Source organism: Heteronotia binoei, chromosome 12 (genome assembly GCF_032191835.1).
Source record: "Heteronotia binoei isolate CCM8104 ecotype False Entrance Well chromosome 12, APGP_CSIRO_Hbin_v1, whole genome shotgun sequence".
Lineage (NCBI taxonomy): Eukaryota > Metazoa > Chordata > Lepidosauria > Squamata > Gekkonidae > Heteronotia > Heteronotia binoei.
This window is the reverse complement of record NC_083234.1, coordinates 73,448,899-73,471,568: the sequence shown is the minus strand read 5'-3', so window position 1 is coordinate 73,471,568 and position 22,670 is coordinate 73,448,899. Positions and strand designations below refer to the sequence as shown.

The following is a 22,670-nucleotide window of genomic DNA, read 5'->3' as shown; positions in this document are numbered from 1 at the left end:
GACGACGACATTGGATTTATATTCTGCCCTCCACTCAAGAGTCTCAGAGCGGCTCACAATCTCCTTTATCTCCCTCCCCCACAACAGACACCCTGTGAGGTGGGTGGGGCTGGAGAGGGCTCTCACAGCAGCTGCCCTTTCAAGGACAACCTCTGCCAGAGCTATGGCTGCCCCAAGGCCATTCCAGCAGGTGCAAGTGGAGGAGTGGGGAATCAAACCCGGTGCTCCCATAAAAAAGTCTGCACACTTAACCACTACACCAAACTGGCTCTCAAACTGCAGATTTATACCCCTCCCTTCTCTCTGAATCAGAGACAGAGTGGCTTACAATCTCCTTTCCCTTCCTCCCCCACAACAGACACCCTGTGAGATGGGTGGGGCTGAGAGGGCTCTCACAGCAGCTGCCCTTTCAAGGACAACCTCTGCCAGAGCTATGGCTGACCCAAGGCCATTCCAGCAGCTGCAAGTGGAGGAGTGGGGAATCGAACCCGGTTCTCCCAGATAAGAGTCTGCACACTTCACCACTACACCAAACAGGCTCTCACAGGGCACCTTTAAGAGTCAAGAGGCACCTTTAAGACCAGCAAAAGTTTAATTCTGGGCCTAAACTTTCACATGCACGCACACCTCTTCAGATATGCGCATGCACATGAACCTTATGCCAGGAATTAAACTTTTGTTGGTCTTAATGGTGCCCCCGGACTCAGACTTTGTTCTGTCACTTCAGACAAACGTGGCTGTCCACCTGAAGCTGTTGCTTTGGGTCGCTATTGGTGTTGCTTCCTGAACGTATTTTGCTCCCTCTAGTGGCCGATAGAAACAGCGACAACGGGAGCCATGCCTTCGTGTAGCATGATACATGCAGCCAGGGGTGGAATTCTAGCAGGGGCTCCTTTGCATATTAGGCCACACACCCCTGATGTAGCCAATCTTTCAAGATTTTTAAAAAAAGAGCCTTGCACGCCCTTGGAGGATTGGCTACATCAGGGCTGTGTGGCCTAATATGCAAAGGAGCTCCTGCTAGAATCATAGAGTTGGAAGGGGCCTCTAGGGTCATCTAGTCCAACCCCCTGCACAATGCAGGAAACTCACAAACACCTCCCCCCAAATTCACAGCCCTGCATACAGCACTTCCAGCCCTGCATACAGCACTTGCCATGGTGGGTTGTCAAAGGTTGCTGAAGGTCTACTTTGAAGCAACACAGAAAGTGTTAATTTTGCAAACAACTCGTCTTCAAACGGCACTGCGCTTGGCTATGACATCAGCAGGCAGTGCACAATGCTTTTGCTCAGGGGTGGAATTCTAGCAGGCGCTCCTTTGCATATTAGGCCACACTCCTTTGATGTAGCCAGTCCTCCAAGAGCTTACAATAAAGAGCCTTGTAAGGTCTTGGAGGATTGGCTACATCAAAGGAGTGGCCTAATATGCAAAGGAGCTCCTGCTAGAATTCCATTCCTTTTACTGATCTGTGGTTTCTAATGTAGAAGCTGCTGGATCTTCAAAACAATCCCAGCTCCCCACAACTCCCACATGGGGCTCGATGTAAGAAAAGTCTTTGAAGAGGTTTCAGTTTTGTCAAGCTTTCCAAATGTGGCGCAGAGTGGTAAAGCTGCAGTATTGCAGTCCAAGCTCTTCTCCCGACCTGAGTTCAATCCCAGTGGAAGCTGGGTTCAGGTAGCCGGCTCGAGGTTGACTAAGCCTTCCATCCTTCCAAGGTCGGTAAAATGAGTCCCCAGCTTGCTGGGGGGAAAGTGTAGATGACTGGGAAGGCAGTGGCAAACCACCCCGTAAAAAAAGTCTGCCGTGAAAACTTTGTGAAAGCAACGTCTCCCCAGTTGGAAACGACTGGTGCTTGCACAGGGGTTTTTACAAATGTGGGAAGGGGGGCGCTCAGGTTCATATTCACATTTTAAGAATATTGTAATATAGCAGCAGGTTTTTCTTTTTTGGGCTTGTTGTTGTATGTCAAAAGGTCAATGCTCAGAGCGTCAGAACCAGCCTTAGGATGAATCATTGGCTTTCTGAAAGAGTGCATCCTGGCTTAGTCCTAACAATGTATATGGCAGCACATAACAGGGTCTGGATGCTGTTAAGCTTCCGGGTCAAACTGTTTGAACTCGAGCTCCAGGTCATCTCCCTTTCAAAAGCCAGGAGGCAACATCAGGGGAAGGCCTGGGCCTCTGTGCCCCGTTGTTGCCTGTCCAGAGGAACTGGTTGGCCAGTGTGTGAGACAGGAGGCTGGACTAGATGGACCACTGGTCTGATCCAGCAGGGCTCTTCTGATGTCCTCTTCTCCTTGGGCCTCAGCTTTTCTCCCACACTTCTTTCTCATGCAGTTTCCCAGGGCACGATCATTTTTATGCTTTGCCTGCTTCTAATATAAATGCAAGCGCTGGTTTGCCAAGGGTTCGGAAGAGTGAGGGGAAAACTACCCATGAAGGGAGGGAAAAGGTTTCTGAGCTCAGTACTCCAAATCTGTTGGATAGGGGTCCCCAACCCCTGGTTCGTGGACGGGTACCAGTCCGTGGTCTGTTAGCAACCGGGCCAGGAGTTGTATAATTATTTCATTATATATATAATGTAGTAGTAATAATAATAAATAATAACAACAATAATAGTAATAATTAATACGACATTGGATTTACATCCTGCCCTCTCCAAATTTCAGAGTCTCAGAGCGTCTCAAAATCTCCTTTCCCTTCCTTCCCCACAGCAGACACCCTGTGAGGTGGGTGGGTCTGAGAGAGCTCTCCCAGAAGCTGCCCTTTCAAGGACAACCTCTGCCAGAGCTATGGCTAACCCAAGGCCATTCCAGCAAGTGGAGGAGTGGGAAATCAAACCCGGTTCTCCCAGATAAGAGTCTACTCTTAGAACTAATAGAAATAAAGTGCACGATTGTATCATCCTGAAACCATGACAGCCTGCCCCCGCCCTGGTCCCTGGAAAAATTGTCTTCCGCAAAACCAGTCTCGGGTGCCAAAAAGCTTGGGGACCGCTGTGTTGGAGGATGTGGAATGTTAACAGCTTTCCTGGCTCATCAGCAGCCTACTTAGCACAGCTTTACACTCATTGGGTTTTTCACTCACACAAATAAAATTACAGTATGGAGGAGATTAATAAAAGATTTGCTTCCTTCCAAACATGCAACTCTACACAGATGTGTGATTTGCCCCGATGAGAAATGAAGGCTGCAATCCTAAGTATGCTTTTCTTAGAATAAGCCTAATTGAATAAAGCAACTTACTTCTGTGTAAGCTTGCTGAGGACTGCTCCTTAATAGTGCAACTATTAAGAGAAACGTCAACCAAGGGGTGACATGATCGAGGTTTACAAGATTATGCATGGGATAGAGAAGGTAGAGAAAGAAGGACTTTTCTCCCTTTCTCACAAGAACTCGTGGGCACTCAATGAAATTGCTGAGCAGTCGGGTTAGAATGGATAAAAGGAAGTCCTTCTTCACCCAAAGGGTGATTAACATGTAGAATTCACTGCCACAGGAGGTGGTGGCGGTTACAAGCATAGCCAGCTTCAAGAGGGGATTGGATAAACATCTGGAGAAGAGGTCCATCAGTGGCTATTAGCCATAGCTTATTGTTGGGACTCTGTCTGGGGTAGTGATGCTCTGTATTCTTTGTGCTTGGGGGGGGGGGAACAGTGGGAGGGCTTCTAGTGTCCTGGCCCCACGGGTGGACCTCCTGATGGCACCTGGGTTTTTTTGGCCACTATGTGGCACAGAGTGTTGGACAGGATGGGCCAATGGCCTGATCCAACATGGCTTCTCTTATGTTCTTAACCCTCTGAACACTCTCTGGAAGGAAGCCTTTCTGACTGTAGTGGGATTCTGAATAGACCTGATGAGGCAAATGCAATTTTGGGCTGTATCAACAGAAGTGTCCAGATCACGTGATGTGATGGTATCGCTTTACTCTGCTCTGGTAAGACCTCACCTGGAGTACTGTGTTCAGTTTTGGGCACCACATTTTAAGAAGGATATAGACAAGCAAGAACAAGTCCAGAGGAGGGTGACAAAGGTGGTGAGGGGTCTGGAGACCAAGTCCTATGAGAAAAGGTTGAAGGAGCTGGAGATGTTTAGCCTGGAGAGGAGGCGGCTGAGGTGATATAATCACCATCTTCAAATACTTGGGCTGTCATATAGAGGATGGTGTGGAATTCTTTTCTGTGGCCCTGGAAGGTAGGACCAGAACCAATGGTTTGAAATTAAATCAAAAGAGTTTCCGACTCAACATCAGGAAGAACTTCCTGACCGTTAGAGCAATTCCTCAGTGGAACAGGCTTCCTTGGGACGGGAGGTGGCGGGCTCTCCTTCCTTGGAGGTTTTTAAACAGAGGCTAGATGGCCATCTGACAGCAATGAAGATCCTATGAATTTAGGGGGAGGTGTTTGTGAGTTTCCTGCATTGTGCAGGGGGTTGGACTAGATGACCCTAGAGGTCCTTTCCAACTCTGTTTCCCTCTAAGCTGTGGAGTCTTGTGAGCAAAAATTCTACTTTGTGAGCTGCTGGCATTAAAGTTGTGAGCTACGGCATACATTAGTGTGCTCAGGGGTCATCTTTCCTTAGCAGGCTGCAGTAAGACAAAAATATGTGAGTCAGAGGCTAGCTCGCACAAACTCAGCTTAGAGGGAACACCGTGGCTGAATAAGATTGCTCTCCAAAGCAATTCGCTGGGTAAAAGCTTGTTGAAGGACTGTGCCAAAATTTCCCTTGCAGTTTCTAGAACATCTTCAAAGAATAGCAGAGAAACTAAGTACACATTTCTTGGGTGTCCGGCAGGTGAATGAAGAGCTGAAGGAAGCCCGAGAGAACGTGTCCCTGGACTCTCACAGTGCCCGGCTGGACCCAAACCCCAAGTTGCCAGAAAAGAAACGTTCGGATGAACCCTACCACTGGAAGAAGTTCAGCCAGGGCATTACTCATTTTTAGCCGCGGCGAATTTGGACACCCAGTAATTTTGCCAACAAGAATTTCCCCCACCAGTTTATCTTTTGTGGATTCATCCAGCCACTTGTCGCCAATGCCATTCGGTACCCGAAGACACAAATGTGCTTCTGCACCGAAAGGGCTCCCAGCAAGTCTGAAATGGAACTTGTCAGCACAAAGTGTAAGATAGGGCAGCACTTCAGCTGCAGCAGTTTGCTCGTAGACTCCGGAATCTGTACCTGATGCTGCAATACTAAGCAATTCTCCTCCCCCAGGCCCCTTTTTTGTAGCAGGAAGTCCTTTGCATCTTAGGCCACACACCCCTGATGTAGCCAATCCTCCAAGAGCTTACAAGGCTCTTCTTGCAGCGTCTAGTGTAAGTTCTACGAGGATTGGCTACATCAGGGGTGTGGCCTAAGATGCAAAGGAGTTCCTGCTACAAAAAAAGCCCTGCCTTCCCCCATTGACTTAGAAGGGTCTGTTTAGGACTGCACAAGCAGTTATCCGCTTTCCTTTGCTCCCCACATTCCTTTTGCTCCGGCCAAAGCAACACTGGGCTGACTGACGGTCCAATCAGAAGAGACTTCACAGCCACCTGTTATGGCAAGCAGAAGGTAGGATAAAACTTCCGCGGCAGTGTATTTACCCACCGCTTCCTTTTGGAGGACCCCTTTCCACATGGATCCCACCAGCCCCGATGGCTGTCACATTTTTAATGTGCTTGTTGCCAAGTGTTGCAGAGAAACCCTTTTCCGTAGGCACAGTCAAACTGGAACTGCTGGCAAAATTACTGAAGGCCATTACAGGCTGCGTCACGAAGCAGCTAGTAAGAAGTGTGTGAGATTGGTCTACTTTCCGACCGTTATCGCTGTGGAATACTCCCATCTTGGCTTCAAACCCTCTACCACGGGAAACTCACCGGCTTTTAGGATAGGCTGAACTTTTTATATCTACCCTTAATACTTCACCTATAGTTGAAACGTGTAATCTGACACATGCATTTTATAGCTACCTTATTAAGAAGAGCACTTATAGCATATCAGCTATAATGAATATTTGACCATTTGTTCCTTTAAAACCTACATCTGCCTTTTTATTGTGACAGTATTGCATTTCTACTCCAGCCAAGGCCACTGGAGAAATTTCAGCACCCCTCTAAAATTCAGATGGTCCCAACATGGGGCATTTCCCTTAACTTAGAAGCTTGAGCATAATTCTCCTATCACAATAACACGTTTAAAAGTTTGCTAGAAGGTATCCAGGCACACAAACATAATCTCCTAATATCTCCTAACCACGGCAGTGTAATACCCCCTGGAAAGAAGCGTATCTTCACATTTTTTATTTATATAAATTAAAATAGACTTCTGAACACAGAAAACAATGTTCATTTTTCAACAGAGTGGACTCCTCAGATTTCATGAGCGGGGTAAAGAGGTTTGCAGGGGAGTTTTGGCCAAAAATGTTGAAGGATCCTCACCCATCCAGCAAAAATACCGACAGTAAGTCTTATAGTAAAAGACACCCCCTCCCCGTACGCCCACAAGGAGATGTCAGTCTATTCCAACAGCTTTCACCACGGGAAAAGATCAAAGCCCCCCTTTTTTTTGGCCAACCATTAAATGACACTCAAACAGCAGAGAGAATCACGGAAACAATAAGGCTAGAAATCGTTCGCCATAAACCGTGACCAAAATAACTAAGAGAATGCATGCAGCTTCAAAAACATATGCAAGATTCATATCAATATTCCAAAAGCGTTTCAGAGTATCCAAGATTCACACAAAGTTTCCAAACAAACTTTGCATGAATTCTGTACATTTGGAGACTTGAAAACCCTTTTGGGATATTGATATGAATCTTGTAGAGTGTGTTTGGATACGAATTCACCGAATAACGTTTGAAGCTTTATGAATTTTCTCTGTTAATTTGGTCACGGTTTGCGGCAAAGGATTTCCAGCCATTAAATGACAACGGACTGTGCGCTGTGTGATTATTTGCACGCTGGCTCCCAACCCAACAGCAGTGCAGCACAGTCAAACCTTCCAACAGCAACTTAAGACCTGTGATTCTCTCCGGTACACCGCACAACAAAAGTAATACTTCAGCACCTTTTCTGACTTGTGGGCTCCTCAGGAACATCGAGGTGCCAAAATGAGAACCGAAGTCCCGGTTCTTTCTGGCGCAGAAAAGGGAACACCAAAGAGATCTGGTTTGACTTTTCCACATAGAGACATTAGAATCCCAGTCTGGTGACAGATCCGTTCCAAGGCCAAGTCCATCACTGGCCGACAGAGCTGGTTTTGTTTTCTCCTAACTAGAGGCAGCGGCTGTTGAAAACACCCTCCGAGAGCACCTAAGGACAACAAAGAATGTAAACCCGAAAGGCAACCGTGTTGTGTTTACACCAGAGTCTAACCCGTATATTTAAAGGCATCCCAAGTCACCTCCCGAAGTGGACGGTAGGCTTTAGCACATTGATGTTGTCACAGTGTGTGTGTGTGTTTTAAAAATGCTATTTTAAAACATCCAAGTAAGAGTTCAAAGTCCAGGAAAAAAATTTAAGTCAGTTGTGCTGCAGGACGGCAACTGAATTCCGACAGATGTCGGGGGAGGAAGTCACTATAAAATGCTACAAAAAGCAGTCAACGTTCTGTTCTGCGACATCGCAGCCCCCTCCCCACAGGGCGCGGGGCAGAGCACAAGCTTCATAAAGTGCATTTCAGTTTCCTAACCAAGTAAACGTCGCTCTCTGCTCCGGAAAGTCTCGTCCCAGCGATGACCAGCGAGGCGGTCTTTGGGCTGAATTTTCAGAATCGAGAAATTACATCCATTTGTCCTGAGCAAACTCGCGAGTGAGCGAGCAGCAGCTGGGTTTTTGGAAGAAGCGCCTCCGGGCGGCTCAGAGGAAGATGGGGATGCGGGAAGCCACGGTTTTGCAGCCCGTGGATGAGAAAACTTTCTCCTCTTCCGGGAAGTAAGAGATGCTGTCGGCGACAGCCTGTATGGCATCAGGTGACATCTGCAGGCCCTGGCTGGCGATCTCACTGGCCACGCACTGCTTCACGTGGTGCTGCTTCAGCGGAAGGAAAGGGACCAGGAGGTCAATCAGGCCTTGCTCAATGATTCCAGAGTTCCAGAATCCATCTACGGCGGGGCGGGGGGAGGAGGAGAGAGGAAACAAATGTTTTTAAGGAAAATGTGAAGGGATTCCCACAGGATGAATGGGAAAGCAGAGGCGACACTATCACAACCCGTGATACAGAGGTGTGACCCAGAAAACTGGAGTTCTCTCTGGGTCAGAGAGAACTCCAGTTTTCTGGGTCATATCTCTGCGGATGCCAGTCACAGTTACCGGCAAAACATCAGGCCTCACAATGCCAAGACCACGGCCACACAGCCCGGAAAATCTACAACAACTAATAAACTCCGGCTGCGAAAGCCTTCGACAACATATTAAAATTGGGTTTCTGCTGAATTTGTACAGTTAGGTATGTGAGTAATTTGATGTGCCGCACTGGTAGGGGAAAAGAGCTGGTTTTATACCGGGCCCTTCGCTCAGAGCAGCTTACAGTCGCCTTCCCTTCCTCTCCCTACAACAGACACCCTGTGAGGTAGGTGGGGCTGAAAGAGACCTGTGATTGGCCCGAGATCACCCAGCTGTCTGCATGTGGAGGAATGGGGAATTGGTTTTATACTACACTCTTCACTACGTCTCGGAGCGACTTAACAGTCCTTCCCTCCCTCTCCCCATAACAGACACTCCATGAGGTAGGTGGGGCTCATAGAGAACAGCTCTGAGAGAACTGTGGCTGACCCAAGGTCACCCAGCTGTCTGCATGTGGAGGAATGGGGATTTGGTTTTATACTACACTCTTCACTACCCAAATAAGTCTCGGAGCGACTTAACAGTCCTTCCCTTCCTCTCCCCATAACAGACACTCCATGAGGTAGGTGGGGCTCATAGAGAACAGCTCTGAGAGAACTGTGGCTGACCCAAGGTCACCCAGCTGTCTGCATGTGGAGGAATGGGGATTTGGTTTTATACTACACTCTTCACTACCCAAATAAGTCTCGGAGCGACTTAACAGTCCTTCCCTTCCTCTCCCCATAACAGACACTCCATGAGGTAGGTGGGGCTCATAGAGAACAGCTCTGAGAGAACTGTGGCTGACCCAAGATCACCCAGCTGTCTGCATGTGGAGGAATGGGGATTTGGTTTTATACTACACTCTTCACTACCCAAATAAGTCTCGGAGCGACTTAACAGTCCTTCCCTTCCTCTCCCCGTAACAGACACTCCGTGAGGTAGGTGGGGCTCATAGAGAACAGCTCTGAGAGAACTGTGGCTGACCCAAGGTCACCCAGCTGTCTGCATGTGGAGGAATGGGGATTTGGTTTTATACTACACTCTTCACTACCCAAATAAGTCTCGGAGCGACTTAACAGTCCTTCCCTTCCTCTCCCCGTAACAGACACTCCGTGAGGTAGGTGGGGCTCATAGAGAACAGCTCTGAGAGAACTGTGGCTGACCCAAGGTCACCCAGCTGTCTGCATGTGGAGGAATGGGGATTTGGTTTTATACTACACTCTTCACTACCCAAATAAGTCTCGGAGCGACTTAACAGTCCTTCCCTTCCTCTCCCCGTAACAGACACTCCGTGAGGTAGGTGGGGCTCATAGAGAACAGCTCTGAGAGAACTGTGGCTGACCCAAGATCACCCAGCTGTCTGCATGTGGAGGAATGGGGATTTGGTTTTATACTACACTCTTCACTACCCAAATAAGTCTCGGAGCGACTTAACAGTCCTTCCCTTCCTCTCCCCGTAACAGACACTCCGTGAGGTAGGTGGGGCTCATAGAGAACAGCTCTGAGAGAACTGTGGCTGACCCAAGGTCACCCAGCTGGCTGCATGTGGAGGAGTGGGGAATCAAATCCGGTTCTCCAGATTAGAGTCTGCCGCTCTTAACCACTACACCCAGCTGGCTCTCAGGGGATGCAGAACCTCTTCCCTTGCCTGTGTTTATTACCCCCCTGGCTAGGCTCTGAGTTTGGGGTGGGGGGGAAACAAGGGAGAAGTGGCTTCAGGGAAAGGAGCATGAGTAAGGAGCGCCTGCACTTCCTCCCCTCCCTCAAACAAGCCACTCACTTTGAGGATTTTCAAAAACCGCTTCCAGAATTGATGCTTCTAGATCCTGAAGGGTGATCTCCTCTCGGTCTTTGCGGATTCGCCAGAAGTCCAGAGTCCTTTGGTTGATCTGTTCCCCTCCAGCATTGCTGCCCAAGAACAAGGCAGGACGTTAGGAAAAGGTGTCCTGCAAGACTGACGTCCATTCTGTTTTCAGGCATTTGCCTCAGTGCTCTGAGGGCACAGAAACACCAGCTGGGCCACCAGGAATGGGACTTAAAAGTCGGGCATTTTCAAGCAGGGGAAACTTCTGCTTGGAACCAGGGCCGGCTTGCCCACTAGGCAAACTAGGTGGTTGCCTAGGGCACCAAGAGGAGGGGGCGCAAAATTGGGATCTCCCCCTTTCCTGGTGCCCACGACACCCACCTAGTTTGTCGGTCTGCCTCCCCATTGCTGCCTGCCATCTCCCCCTCCCTGGTGCTGCAATGCAGCACTGTGCTCCATCGTTGCCCTCCCTCCCTCAGAGTGCGCTGAGCTGAGCCATGTTGAGGCTGGGCCCTACTGGGTTCAATGCGACCAGCAAGCCATCTAATGCTCTGAAGTACACAAAAGAGAAGTGCAGAAAAGGGCAACTAGAATGATTAAAGGGCTGGAACACTTTCCCTATGAAGAAAGGTTAAAATACTTGGGGCTCTTTAGCTTGGAGAAACGTCAACTGTGGGGTGACATGAGAGAGGTTTACAAAATTATCCACGGGATGGAGAAGGTAGAGAAAGAAGTCCTTTTCTCCCTTTCTCACAATACAAGAACTCGTGGGCACTCAATGAAATTGCTGAGCAGTCGAGTTAGAACAAATTAAAAGAATACTTCTTCACCCAAAGGGTGACTAACATGTGGAATTCACTGCCACAGAAGGTGGTGGCAGCTACAAGCATAGACAGCTTCAAGAGGGGACTGGATCAACATATAGAGCAGAGGTCCATCAGTGGCTATTAGCCACAAATTGATGGAACTCTCTGTCTGGGGCAAGTGATGCTCTGTATTCTTGGTGCTTGTGGGGGGGGGGGACAGTGTGAGGACTTCTAGTGTCCTGGCCCCAGTGTGACACAGAGTATAGGACTGGAAGGGCCATTGGCCTGATCCAACATGGCTTCTCTCACATTCTCTTATGGCTGGAAGGAAGAATCATGCCCTTGGCCAGCAAACGATTCTGCATTGGAGAATTTCGCCCAGATTTCTTTTGTGCCATTTAATCTGTTTGTACCTGATAAATATGAAGATGGCCTTCCTATAGTTGGTTCCATACATGACCCAAGAGGGTCCCAAAAATGGAAGAATCACATCGATCAAGCCGGGGTGCATCTTATCCATCTCGTCAAAGAGAAAGAGCGACCGGCCACAATGGGTCAGATTCCCATGGATCCAACTCTTCAGGTCCTTCTGGAAAGAAATACAGAATAGAAACATAATAACAGGAACTCTTTTTTTTTTTTAAATAGTTCTTTCAGGGGTCTACTCCAGACCTGATGAGTTGTTAATGTCTGTCAAAACAGCCCCGTGGCACAGAGTGGTAAAGCTGCAGGACTGCAGTCCTAAGCTCTGCTCACGACCTGAGTTCGATCCCGGCAGAAGCCGGGTTCAGGTAGACGGCTCAAGGTTGACTCAGCCTTCCATTCTTCTGAGGTCGGTCAAATGAGTCCCCAGCTTGCTGGGGGGAAAGTGTAGATGACTGGGGAAGGCAATGGCAAAGCACCCCGCAAAAAGTCTGCCATGAAAACGTTGTGATGCGACGTCACCCCAGAGTCGGAAACGACTGGTGCTTGCACAGGGAACTGCCTTTCTGATTTGTCAAAATACAGAATGCTTTACAGGTGTGGGTGTCATCCTTATGCAAGGGCTCCGCTAATCCACTTCCTCGTTCTGATTTTAGCACGCAGGCAAAACCACACAAACAGCATCGTTACAGGAAGCACAGAAATCCTGAAGGTTAGGATGAGGCTAACTCAAACGCCTAGATCCTTTATCTAAAAAGAGTCACAACAGCCAAGGTGGCACAATGGTTAAGAGTGGCAGACTAGAATCTGGAAGACCCAGGTTCGAATCCCCACTTGTGCCGTGGAAGCTCATTGGGTTACCTTGGGCCAATCACATACTCTCCACCTAACCTACCTCACAGGGTTACTGTGAGGATAAAACGGAAGAGAGGAGAATGACCTAAGTTGCTCTGGAGCCCCACTGGGGCTAAAGGTGAGGTACAAATGAATTAAATATAAAGAACTATAAGAGACCTAGTATGTGTCAGATTCGCTGCACTTGGCACTGCCAGAGAACCACGTAAAAGTCGCAGAGTGATCAACACAGCAGGGGTGGGGCTGCGGGTGGCAGCAGACTTAACACAGTGACACAGACTCAGCAATTAGTTCTAAGGGGGCATTCACACTACATCAAATAATGCGTTTTGCAACTGGATTTCTGCTATTCTTATACAGTAGAAATCCAGTTACAAAATGCATTGTTTAGTGTACTGTGAACGCACCCAAGATAATAAACAACTTTTATTAAAGGAAATACATGCATGAGAGTGCAGGTGAGAGAGAGGCATAGATTGCCTATTCTTACAAACTTGATGGTGCTGGATGCATGTCCAGCCACCATGGTGCAAGATGGAGAGATCATGCAGCATCATGGTGCAAGATGGAGAGATCATGCAGCATCACTGAGAGCCAGTTTGGTGTAGTGGTTAAGTATGCAGACTCTTATCTGGGAGAACAGGGTTTGATTCCCCACTCCTCCACTTGCACCTGCTGGAATGGCCTTGAGTTGGCTATAGCTATTGCAGGAGTTGTCCTTGAAAGGGCAGCTTCTGCGAGAGCTCTCCCAGCCCCATCCACCTCACAGGGTGTTTGTTGTGGGGGAGGAAGGTAAAGGAGATTGTGACTGCTCTGAGACTCTGAGATTCAGAGTGAATGGCGAGATAAAAATCCAATATTTTCTTCTTCTGTGTGCGTACAACAGGAAGTGTGAAAAGAAACTGCACTCTAAAAACAGCATTCTGCTTCAAAGGAAAGTATCAGATAGCAGGAGGGAAAGAATTAGATGATATTGGAATCTCAAAGTAACGCACAATCTCCTTTACTTTCCTCCCCCACAACAGACAAGCGGAGGAGTGGGGAATCAAACCCGGTTCTCTCAGATGAGAGTCCGTGCACTTAACCACTACACCAAACTGGCTCTGTGTGTCCTGACCAGCGTTCCTTCTACGCTGAGTGAGCGTGAACTAGCTCACAGATTTTTAGCCTCCAGCTCACACATTTTTGTCTTAGCTCAGGAAGGAGGACCCCAGAGCACAATCACTGATGCAGGAGCTCACTGCTTTAATACCAGGAGCTCACAAAGTAGAATTTTTGCTTACAAAACATTGCAGCTTAAGAGGGAACGCTGGTCCTGATGTCTATCCTTGGTGCCGCCTCCTGGTTTGCGATAGGCGGCAAGTGCAAAGCCCTCCACTTCCAACAATATGAAGCGCCACCAGACAAGAAAGCTAGCTGTTCAGCACGGAAAGGCAGTCTCTGTACCTTATACTGTTCAACGTGTTCCGCGTGAGGGAAGTGAAGCACTGGAGAGAACTGGTGGACGTACGGGCTGAGGTGCCCGGCCCGGAAGAGGTAGCGAATCAGGAGAGAGCTCACGTAGGTTTTGCCCGTGCCCGTCCAGCCGTGGAACGACATCACCAGAGGCTTCACGGGAGCCTGGTTTTGCACAAACTCCCTCACCCCTTTCACGACGAGCTGCTTTACCAGATGCTGGCCTGCCAGGTAGAGAGCTAAATGACATTCTAGACCTGGAACGAATTGGGAATCGAGAGAATGAAGGGCTGGAGAAACCACGGATAGGAATAATAATTGCCACCAATGTTCCCTCTAAGCTGAGTTAGTGTGAGCTAGCTCACAGTTTTGTGGCTTCCGGCTCACCCATTTTTGCCTTGCCGTAGGAAAAGTGGCCCTGCTCTCTCAACCCATCATCTCTTAAACCAAGGGTGGCCAACGGTAGCTCTCCAGATGTTTTTTGCCTACAACTCCAATCAGCCCCAGCCAGCATGATCAATGGCTGGGGCTGATGGGAGGTGTAGGCAAAAAACATCTGGAGAGCTACTGTTGGCCACCCCTGTCTTAAGCCATCAGAAATACCACTGTAGCCCCCCTTCCCTTCTTTTCCAAAATCACTTTGCCTCACCTTCCCAAATACCTCCCCCTCCATCAAAATCCCCTCCCCTCACAGTTGATTGGGAGCCTCCAGGTGCAGTTTGGAGAGCTCCCAGAATTACAACAGAGATCAGTTCTCCTGGAGAAAAGTAGCTGCCCTGGAGGGTGGACTAGGGTTGCTAACCTCCAGGTGGGGCCTGGAGATCTGGTATTGCAACCGGCCTCCAGACAACAGAGATCAGTTCTCCTGGAGAAAATGGCTGCTCTATCCCTGAATCTCCAGGTGTTTCCTGGCCCAAAATTGGCAACCAGACATAACACTCTGCTTCGAGTCCCATCGATCCTTTCTCTTCTCAGGCTCTGTCCCTAAGTCTCCAGGCATTTCCCAATTCAGAGTTGGTAACTAGGTTTGCCAGATCCAGACTGGGAAACTCCAGGAAAGTTGGGGATGGAGTCTGGGGAGGACAAGGACTCCAGCGGGATACATTACCATAGAGTCCACTCTCCAAACCAGCCATTTTCTCCAGGGGAACGGCTCTCTGCAGTTTGGATGTGAGTTGTAATTCCAAGGGATCATGAGAATCATAAAGTTGGAAGGGATCTCCAGAGTCATCCAGTCCAACCCCCTGCACAATGCAGGGAATCCACAAATACCTCCCCCTCCACACCCCCAGCGACCCCCACTCCACACCAGGGCCAGAACTAGGGAGGGGTGGAGGAGGCGCTTGCCAAGGGCTCCACCAGAGGGGGGGGGGGGGCGCAAAATTAGGCATGGAGTCCATTCTATTTTATGGGTCCATAAGATAGAATGGGCCCACAAGGGGGCATCATTTTTTAATTTTGCCCCCCGCCCCTCAAAAAACATGTCGATCCAGTCCTGCTTCACACCCAGAAGATGGCAAAACCCCTCCAGGATCCCTGTCCAAGCTGGCCTGGAGAAAATCTGCTTTCTAACCCCGAAGTGGCAATCAGAATTTCCCTGGACCTCTAAGGGGACCTGTAGAGGAGGGATGGCAGCTCAGTGGTAGAGCATCTGCTTGGTAAGCAGAAGGTCCCAGATTCAAACCCCGGCTTCTCCAACTCAAAAGGGTCCAGGCAAGTAGGCGTGAAAAACCTCAGCTTGAGACCCTGGAGAGCCGCTGCCAGTCTGAGTAGACAATACTGACTTTGAGAGTCTGATTCAGCATCAGGCAGCTTCATATGTTCAAAGAGCCAGGAGAACTGAGCACTGATGCAATCCCTCCTGCCCTCCCAAGTTCCAGGTCCCACCGGGAGTCTGGCAACCAATCCACCCCCTCACCTTCAGCCCCTCCCCCTCCCGCTCACCTGGCAGGTCCGGCCGGAAGTCGCACTCGCAAGAGCCCGAGAAGCTGCAGTGCCAGGAGCTCAGCTCCCAGGGGGCGCCCGAGAGCACCGACCCCACCAGAGGCGGCAGCAGCAGCGCCAGGGCCACCCAGCCCCTCCCCATCGCGCGTGCCCGAGCCGCTCGGCCCCGCTCGATCCCCGGACCCGGCTGGCCACGCGAACTCCCAGCCTGCACCGCGGCGCTCAGGCGGGGCGCAGCTGTGATAGGCTCCTCTGGCAGGGCGATTTCCCGCGCTCGCCCGCTCCCTCCGCCCAGTACCTGCGCGAAGAGGGCGGAGTCTGGCCTGCAGGGGGCGTGGTCTGGTGATTTGGCGGGAAGAGGTTGGAGGTCGCGTTGAGGCTCCAGGTTGTCCCTCGGCGGCCGAGAGGAAAAGGCGCGGGTAGGTGGCGCTTGAGGCTGCGGGGAGGAGGAAACGCGGGGATTTGGGGGCTCCTGTAGGATTGGGCACCTTTCTGGGGGTCACTTAGAAACGAGCCGGCTATGTTGGCCTTATTGCTAGGAGGATTATTGCAGCTTGAAGAAGCTTACACGAAACAAGGGTTCAGTACGACCTTGGCCTTGGATATTTGGATTATTGGCTGCATCCATTAATCATCTGGAGTACCACACCAGGATTCCATGGGATGAATTGAAAATTTTACCACAAAATGAAAGAAGGACTCTTGGTGTTAGGGTTGCCAAGTCCAATTCAAGAAATATCTGGGGACTTTGGGGGTGGAGCCAGGAGACTTTGGGGGTGGAGCCAGGAGACATTAGGGGTGGAGCCAGGAACAAGGGTGTGACAAGCATAATTGAACTCCAAGGGAGTTCGGGACAGCACACCTTTTTCAATGCCTTCCTTCCATAGGAAATAATGAAGGATAGGGGCACCTTCTCTTGGGGCTCATAGAATTGGACCCCCTGGTCCAATCGTTTTGAAATTTGGAGGGTATTTTGGGGAGAGGCACTAGATGCTGTACTGAAAATTTGGTGCCTCTACCTCAAAAAACAGCCTCCCCAGAGCCCCAGATACCCTCAGATCAATTCCCCATTATTTTCTATGGGAATAAATCTCCATATGGAATAACAGAGTTCCCAGCAGACATTTCCCTTCCCTCCCCCCGCTTTCTGACGACCGTGAAGCAGGGGGAGGGCCTCCAAACCGGGGGGATCCCCTGCCCCCACCTGGGGATTGGCAACCCTACTTGGTGTCAATGCTTCCTTTTTGTACTAAGGACTGAATGTTAGGGTTGCTTTGGTGTAATTTATGATGGTGACATTTATATAGGAGTGTGTTAATTTATGTTGATTTTGTATAATTTAATAATAGAAGCTGGTTTTCACGGTGGGCTCTGTGCCTTTGATTTCCTGTCCTTTTGCCGTGTTACTCTTTGTGTGTTGTATAATCCCCAGGTGGGGGCAGGGGATCCCCTAGTTTGGAGTTCTCCCTCTGCTTCAGGGTTATCAGAAAGCGGGGGGTGGGGGGGTGTCTGCTGGGCACTCCATTATTCCCTGTGGAAACCAATTCCCATAGGGTATAATGGATAATTGATCTATAGGTATCTGAGGCTCTTGGCGGGGAGGCTGTTTTTTGAGGTAGAGGCACCAAAATTTCAGCAGAGCATTTGGTGCCTCTCCTCAAAATGCCTTCCAAGTTTCAAAAAGATTGGACCACAGGGTCCAATTCTATGAGCCCCCAAAGAAGGTGCCCCATCCATTATTTCCTATGGAAGGAAGGCATTGAAAAGGCTTGCAGTCCCTTTAAATGTGATGGCCAGAACTCCCTTCAGAGTACAGTTATGCTTGCTACTGGTTCCACTCCCAAAGTCCCCAAATATTTCTTGAATTGGACTTGGCAACCCTAGGCTCCTGGTTAGTTTCAGTAGAACTGTTTAGATTGGTTATTTATTCTGCCCTGCCCTTGAGTACAAGTGATTTTACAATTGGAGGGGTGGGGCAGAATTAATCATAAAGCCTGTAGACTTAAATAGCTGTTAAACAATGTTTTTCTGTCCGATTATAATCCTGTGCTATCTTAATCTTGCACCTCGCTGCACCCAAAATGATTGACTTACTTCAGAATAGTGAAGTATTGTAGGGGTGTCCAGCCTCCTTGTAAAAGTACTTGGTTTGCTATAGGGTTGTCAGCCTCCAGATGGGGCCTGGAACTCTCCTGCTTTCCCAACTGATCTCCAGCTGGCAGAGAGCAGCTCTCCTGGGGAACATGGCTTTTTGGAAGGGGGGGCTCTGTGGCATTGGACTATGCTGAGGCCCCTCCCAAGCCCCACCCTCTCCCGGATCCACCCCCAAAGTCTCCAGGCATTTTCCAAGACCTGGCATCAAACTGCAGAGTTTTGTGAGCAAAAATTCTACTTTGTGAGCTGCTGGCATTAAAGTTGTGAGCTCCTGCATCAATGAGTGTGCTTTGGGGCCATCGTTCCTGAGCTAATACAAAAATGTGTGAGCTGGAGGCTAAAAAGCTGTGTGCTAGCTCATGCTAACTCAGTTTAGGGGGAACACTGGCGGGGATCCCTAATGTCAGGCCACCATATGTGCTGCTGCACTGACTCAGGGTAACTTGAGAATTTTCGAAAGTTTTCTATGTCCTGTTTCCATTTATAAGTGGTTTGAGAATACCTGTTACCTTGGTACACTTTACCTAAATTTTTTAATTTGGAGGATAATAAAGGTAAAGGTAGTCCCCTGTGCAAGCACCAGTCGTTTTCGACTCTGGGGTGACGTTGCTTTCATGTTTTCACAGCAGACTTTTTACGGGGTGGTTTGCCCTTGCCTTCCCCAGTCATCTATGCTTCCCCCCCCCCCCCCCCAGCAAGCTGGGTACTCATTTGACCGACCTCGGAAGGATGGAAGGCTGAGTCAACCTGGAGCCGGCTACCTGAACCAGCTTCCGCTGGGATTGAACTCAGGTCGTGAGCAGAGGGCTCCAGCTGTAGTACTGCAGCTTTACCCCTCTGTGCCACGGGGCTCTTTTTTCATCTAATATGTTTAAGCAAAAAAGAGATTGGTTCCAACTGTATCTTGTAACCTCTAGTTTTCTTGACATTTTCTTCTTGCCTGGAATCTTATTACTGTGTGACTGTTCCACCAGCAGCGAAAATATGACCATTCCCCCCCCCCTCCCCAACATAGCTTTTGAGTATTAAAGTAGCTAAAAGTTAAGTATTGAACAGTTACCGTCTATCTTCTTTGGAGTTAGAAGTCTGAATAACTCTGAGGACCACTCTATATATCTATTTGGAGATATCATATACCATCAGTTAAGAATTCTTAGAAATGCTTCTTACATTTAGGTATGAGGTATATGAGTATAATTATCCATATACTACTACTACAGCAGTAGTTGTACCATTCATGTTCCCCATTGTTTGGTGTACACTGGTCCTTTATCTGAATTATACAGTACTAGGATCATTTTTTGTAGCAGATTTTCAAACCCTCTTGACATTTTTTTTCTCATTTTTATGTTTTTAGTTTTAGTTTTTTTCCTCCTTTTTATGTTTTTAGTTTGCAAAATTTGTAGGTATTGCAACTGTAGTGTGTTTGTGCGTTGCTTTATTTATAAGATCCCATTTATAAATTCTTTTCCTGGAAAAAGGCATTTCTCTGTTTTGGAGAGTTCTGTTAGTCTAAGCATCCTGTTACTTTCTGTTTCTGAAAGAAATTTGGTTCTCTTATTTTTTTCCCCTTTTTCTTTTTTTGGTAAAGATCAGTCAGCTGAGACCCAGCACAAGCCATTCATATCTTTTGCCCCATATCTTAAGTTATTGCGTGTGCTTTTTTAATAGGTGAAAACAGGCAGGAAGGAGGAGTGTAGTGATGTCAGAGGACCTCTCATTGCAGTCTCCACCAGTGAAGGTTCTGGCTGCACAGCTGAGACGGTGCTCTCGGGTTCCTGGTGGTCCGTGGCTGTTGTCTCGGGAGGAGTATGGATGTCCCCCTTTGGCAGTTCCTCTGGTGTGGATGCAGGGCACGGTGCTCATCGTGGACCAGGACGGCTCGACCGTGCATATTGAAGATGAAAGTGGCTCTTTCACAGTTCAGGGAGCAGACAAGGTCCCCAAAGGGCGGCCTTGCCTCAGTGCCGGGAAGTACGTGATGGTGATGGGGCAGGTTCTGTCTTGTAGCCCGAAGCCCGTCCTTCGAGCAGTGAAGATGACAGCTCTTACGGACAGCGTCTTGCATAGGAACATGTGGGCACTGGAAGTGGAGGATTTACACAGAAATCTCTCTTAATGGTGGAGGCCGCTTTTGTCAGGATGCTTGTTTTCCAAAGAAAGTGAAGTCCTCTTGATTTGGCCTTCGGAATGAAATTTAAACTTTTCCTTCAGAGAGCTTGAATGACCTGGAGAAATTCGCTTACTCGATTTATTGTAGGGGTTGAAAGCAATGGGAACTGAAGAGTGCATTTTTGAATAGTGACTATTTCCAGATAAGTCCGTTTGGAGAAAGGAGCATCAGGTTCATACAGTGGAAGATTACTTGTTGCCACAATAAAAGTAAAAAACCCCATTATTTTGAGCACAACTGTCCTATTTTTTTAGCGTGCATTTTCTTTATATCGCAGAAGATGAGACCGATGTTGGGTTTGGAGGTTTTGCTGCCAGTTACTATTCATACTGATTAGGGCTTTATTTGTAGAAAAAGTTCAGCAGGAACTAATTTGCATATTAGGCCACACACCCCTGCCATCACCATTGTTTCACACAGGGCAAGGGAGGGAGGGAGGCAAATAGATGGGGAGGGAGGGAAAGGTGAAAAGAAAGCAACTTTATTTAAATGCATTCTCCAAGCTGCCAGCTGGCTTGGCTTCTCCAAGCTGGCTAACAGGGCAGTGGGAGCTTTGAGAGCCACACAGTTATGTGTGAAAGAGCCACAGTTTGCCCACCCCTGAACTAGGCTTTATGTAAAGTGTAGCACTGCAGAGCTAAAAAACAAAAGAGCCCCATAGCGAAGAGTGGTAAAGCTGCAGTACTACAGTCCAAACTCTGCTCATGACCTGAGTTCGATCCCAGCGAAAGCTGGGTTCAGGTAGCTGGCTCCAGGTTGACTCAGCCTTCCACCCTTCCAAGGTCGGTAAAATGAGTACCCCCACTTGCTGGGGAGAAAGCGTAGATGACTGGGGAAGGCAATGGCAAACCACCCCGTAAAAAGTCTGCCGTGAAAACGTCATGGTGCGACGTCACCCCAGAGTCGAAAATGACTGGTGCTTGCACAGGGGACTACCTTTACCTTTTTTAGCACTGCAGAAGTATTCCTGCAGTGGATGTAAGCAATGTGGACCATGCAAAATGCCCCAACGTAGCTTTTGCCCAGTGGTCCTGCTGTCTCTGCTCTGCAAGACCCAGGTAATTTTATCTCCAAAGCTTATGGATCCAGTTGATTTCTAAAAAGCTCAGGGGAACTTAGAAGTGCTTGACTGGCAGCTCAGCCGAGGCTAGACAGAGACTGGAATTCCAGCCACCTAAGTGCCTTGGAGAATGTCACTCCCAGGCATCCTCTTCTTTGAGTCGCAGCACTGTGGCGTTGAGATGAGATGAAGAAACAAAAGGGAATGGGGGAGACATTTTGAGCACAGTGTGCCCTCTAAGCTGAGTTAGCGTGAGCTAGCTCGCAGTTTTTTAGCCTCCGGCTCACACATTTTTGTCTTAGCTCAGGAAAAATGGCCCCAGAGCAAACTAATTTTATGCAGTAGCTCACAACTTTGAATGCCAGCAGCTCATGAGGTAGAATTTTTGCTCACAAGACACCACAGCTTAGAGGAAGCACTGATTTTTGGGTACCACTGGTAGAAGATTCAGGCCAAATCAGATGGAGCACTCCATGGCAAAGAAACTTCCTTTTTCGATGCCATTTCACCAGCCAAATGGCATCTGACTCAGTTGCACAATGGACCGTTTAGTGAAATGGCTCTTTCAGGATTTGGAATTGTTGAGGACTTGATGGAGGTGTGTTATTTAGGGCATTAGCACTGGTAAGCCTGAGAACTGGTTTTAATTTCTGTGTAATGCTGCAAGCATGTGTTTTTCTTTACCGTTCTAGTGATTTGAGGTTTTGCCTTGGACAGACAACTCACGCAATGGCAAAAACAACAAAACACCACCCAGATCTATTGTCTATTGTTAACAACTAATGCATAATGTTACATGGAGCTGTGAATAGATAACTTCATGCCCAGAACAATCGTAGGAGAAGCAGAAAACGGTTGGCTACAAATATTCTTTGGGAAAGTATCGCTGTGTGCTTAAAGATGCATCTCTTGGTACTTTAGAGGTTGCAAATTAGAGGGTTTAATATGGTCGTGTTGGCACATGTAATTGTGTCTTTTCTGCAAAGGCTCTGGTAAGAATCTTAGAAATATTCCTTCTAACTTGAAGTTAGGAAGAATAAAAATCCCTGACCTGGAAGGCCCAGGCTTCTCTAATCTCAGAAGCTAAGCAAGGTGTCAAACATGCAGCCCAGGGGCTGAATCAGGCCCCCAGAAGGCTCCTGTCAGGCCTCCGAGCAACTGGCTCTTGTCTGCTTCCTTCTTCCTCTCTCTTGCTTCCTTCTGCATCTCAGCTTGCTTTGCAAGGCTTGCTCAATCACACAGGAGCTACAGAGCAAAACCTCAGTCGTTGCCATTGGTTGAGGCTCCTCCCCTCCTGGGGAGGGAGGGAAAGAGTCAGAGCTTCCTTTGCCCAGTTCCCTGGATCCCATGGGAGAAATGCAAAGAAAGCACCTTTAAGACCAACGAATGCTAATGTTTTAAGCATGTTTTATTTGAAGTTTTTAAAAAATCTTTAGTCGTGTTTGTCTGTGTCCTTTAAAAAGTTTATATCTCAGCTACCTAATCTTGAATAGGTACACACACGGCCCAGCCCAACATGGTCTCTTTTATGTCAGATCCGGCCCTTGTAGCAAATGAGTTTGACACCCCTTGGTTAGCCCTTTTTACTATTCAGATGGACCACTAAGGAGGCCCAAGGTTGCTACGCAGAGGCAGGCAATCACCAACCACCTCTGTTTCCCTCTATAAGTCACTTGCAACTTGAGA

General features: G+C 48.4%; 2 protein-coding genes across 3 annotated transcripts in view; one reads left to right on the top strand and one right to left on the bottom strand.

The window, feature by feature from the left end:
* Window positions 1-6,267: 6,267 nt before the first annotated feature.
* The window catches only part of TOR2A (torsin family 2 member A), a 118,258-nt gene continuing 101,855 nt past the window's right edge, over window positions 6,268-22,670 (bottom strand). The window contains exons 2-6 of one of the 2 annotated variants that reach the window (XM_060250431.1): window positions 15,598-15,756; window positions 13,645-13,910; window positions 11,334-11,509; window positions 10,091-10,218; window positions 6,268-8,087 (exon numbers count right to left, since the gene is read on the bottom strand). In XM_060250431.1, coding sequence (XP_060106414.1) covers window positions 7,843-8,087; window positions 10,091-10,218; window positions 11,334-11,509; window positions 13,645-13,910; window positions 15,598-15,739 — 957 coding nt within the window. In that variant the 5' untranslated portion in view covers window positions 15,740-15,756 and the 3' untranslated portion in view covers window positions 6,268-7,842. Of the gene's footprint in view, window positions 8,088-10,090; window positions 10,219-11,333; window positions 11,510-13,644; window positions 13,911-15,597; window positions 15,757-22,670 lie in introns of those variants that run through there. The other variant, XM_060250432.1, reaches the window with a different exon arrangement.
* RMI2 (RecQ mediated genome instability 2) lies at window positions 19,427-20,149 on the top strand. Its single transcript, XM_060250433.1, has one exon. The coding sequence runs from the start codon at window positions 19,454-19,456 to the stop codon at window positions 19,868-19,870; it is 417 nt and encodes a 138-aa protein (XP_060106416.1). The 5' UTR covers window positions 19,427-19,453; the 3' UTR covers window positions 19,871-20,149.

What these genes read in the sequence shown, in the direction of transcription:
- RMI2 (XM_060250433.1), top strand. Translation starts at nt 19,454, where the DNA reads ATGTCAGAGGACCTCTCATTGCAGTCTCCACCAGTGAAGGTTCTGGCT.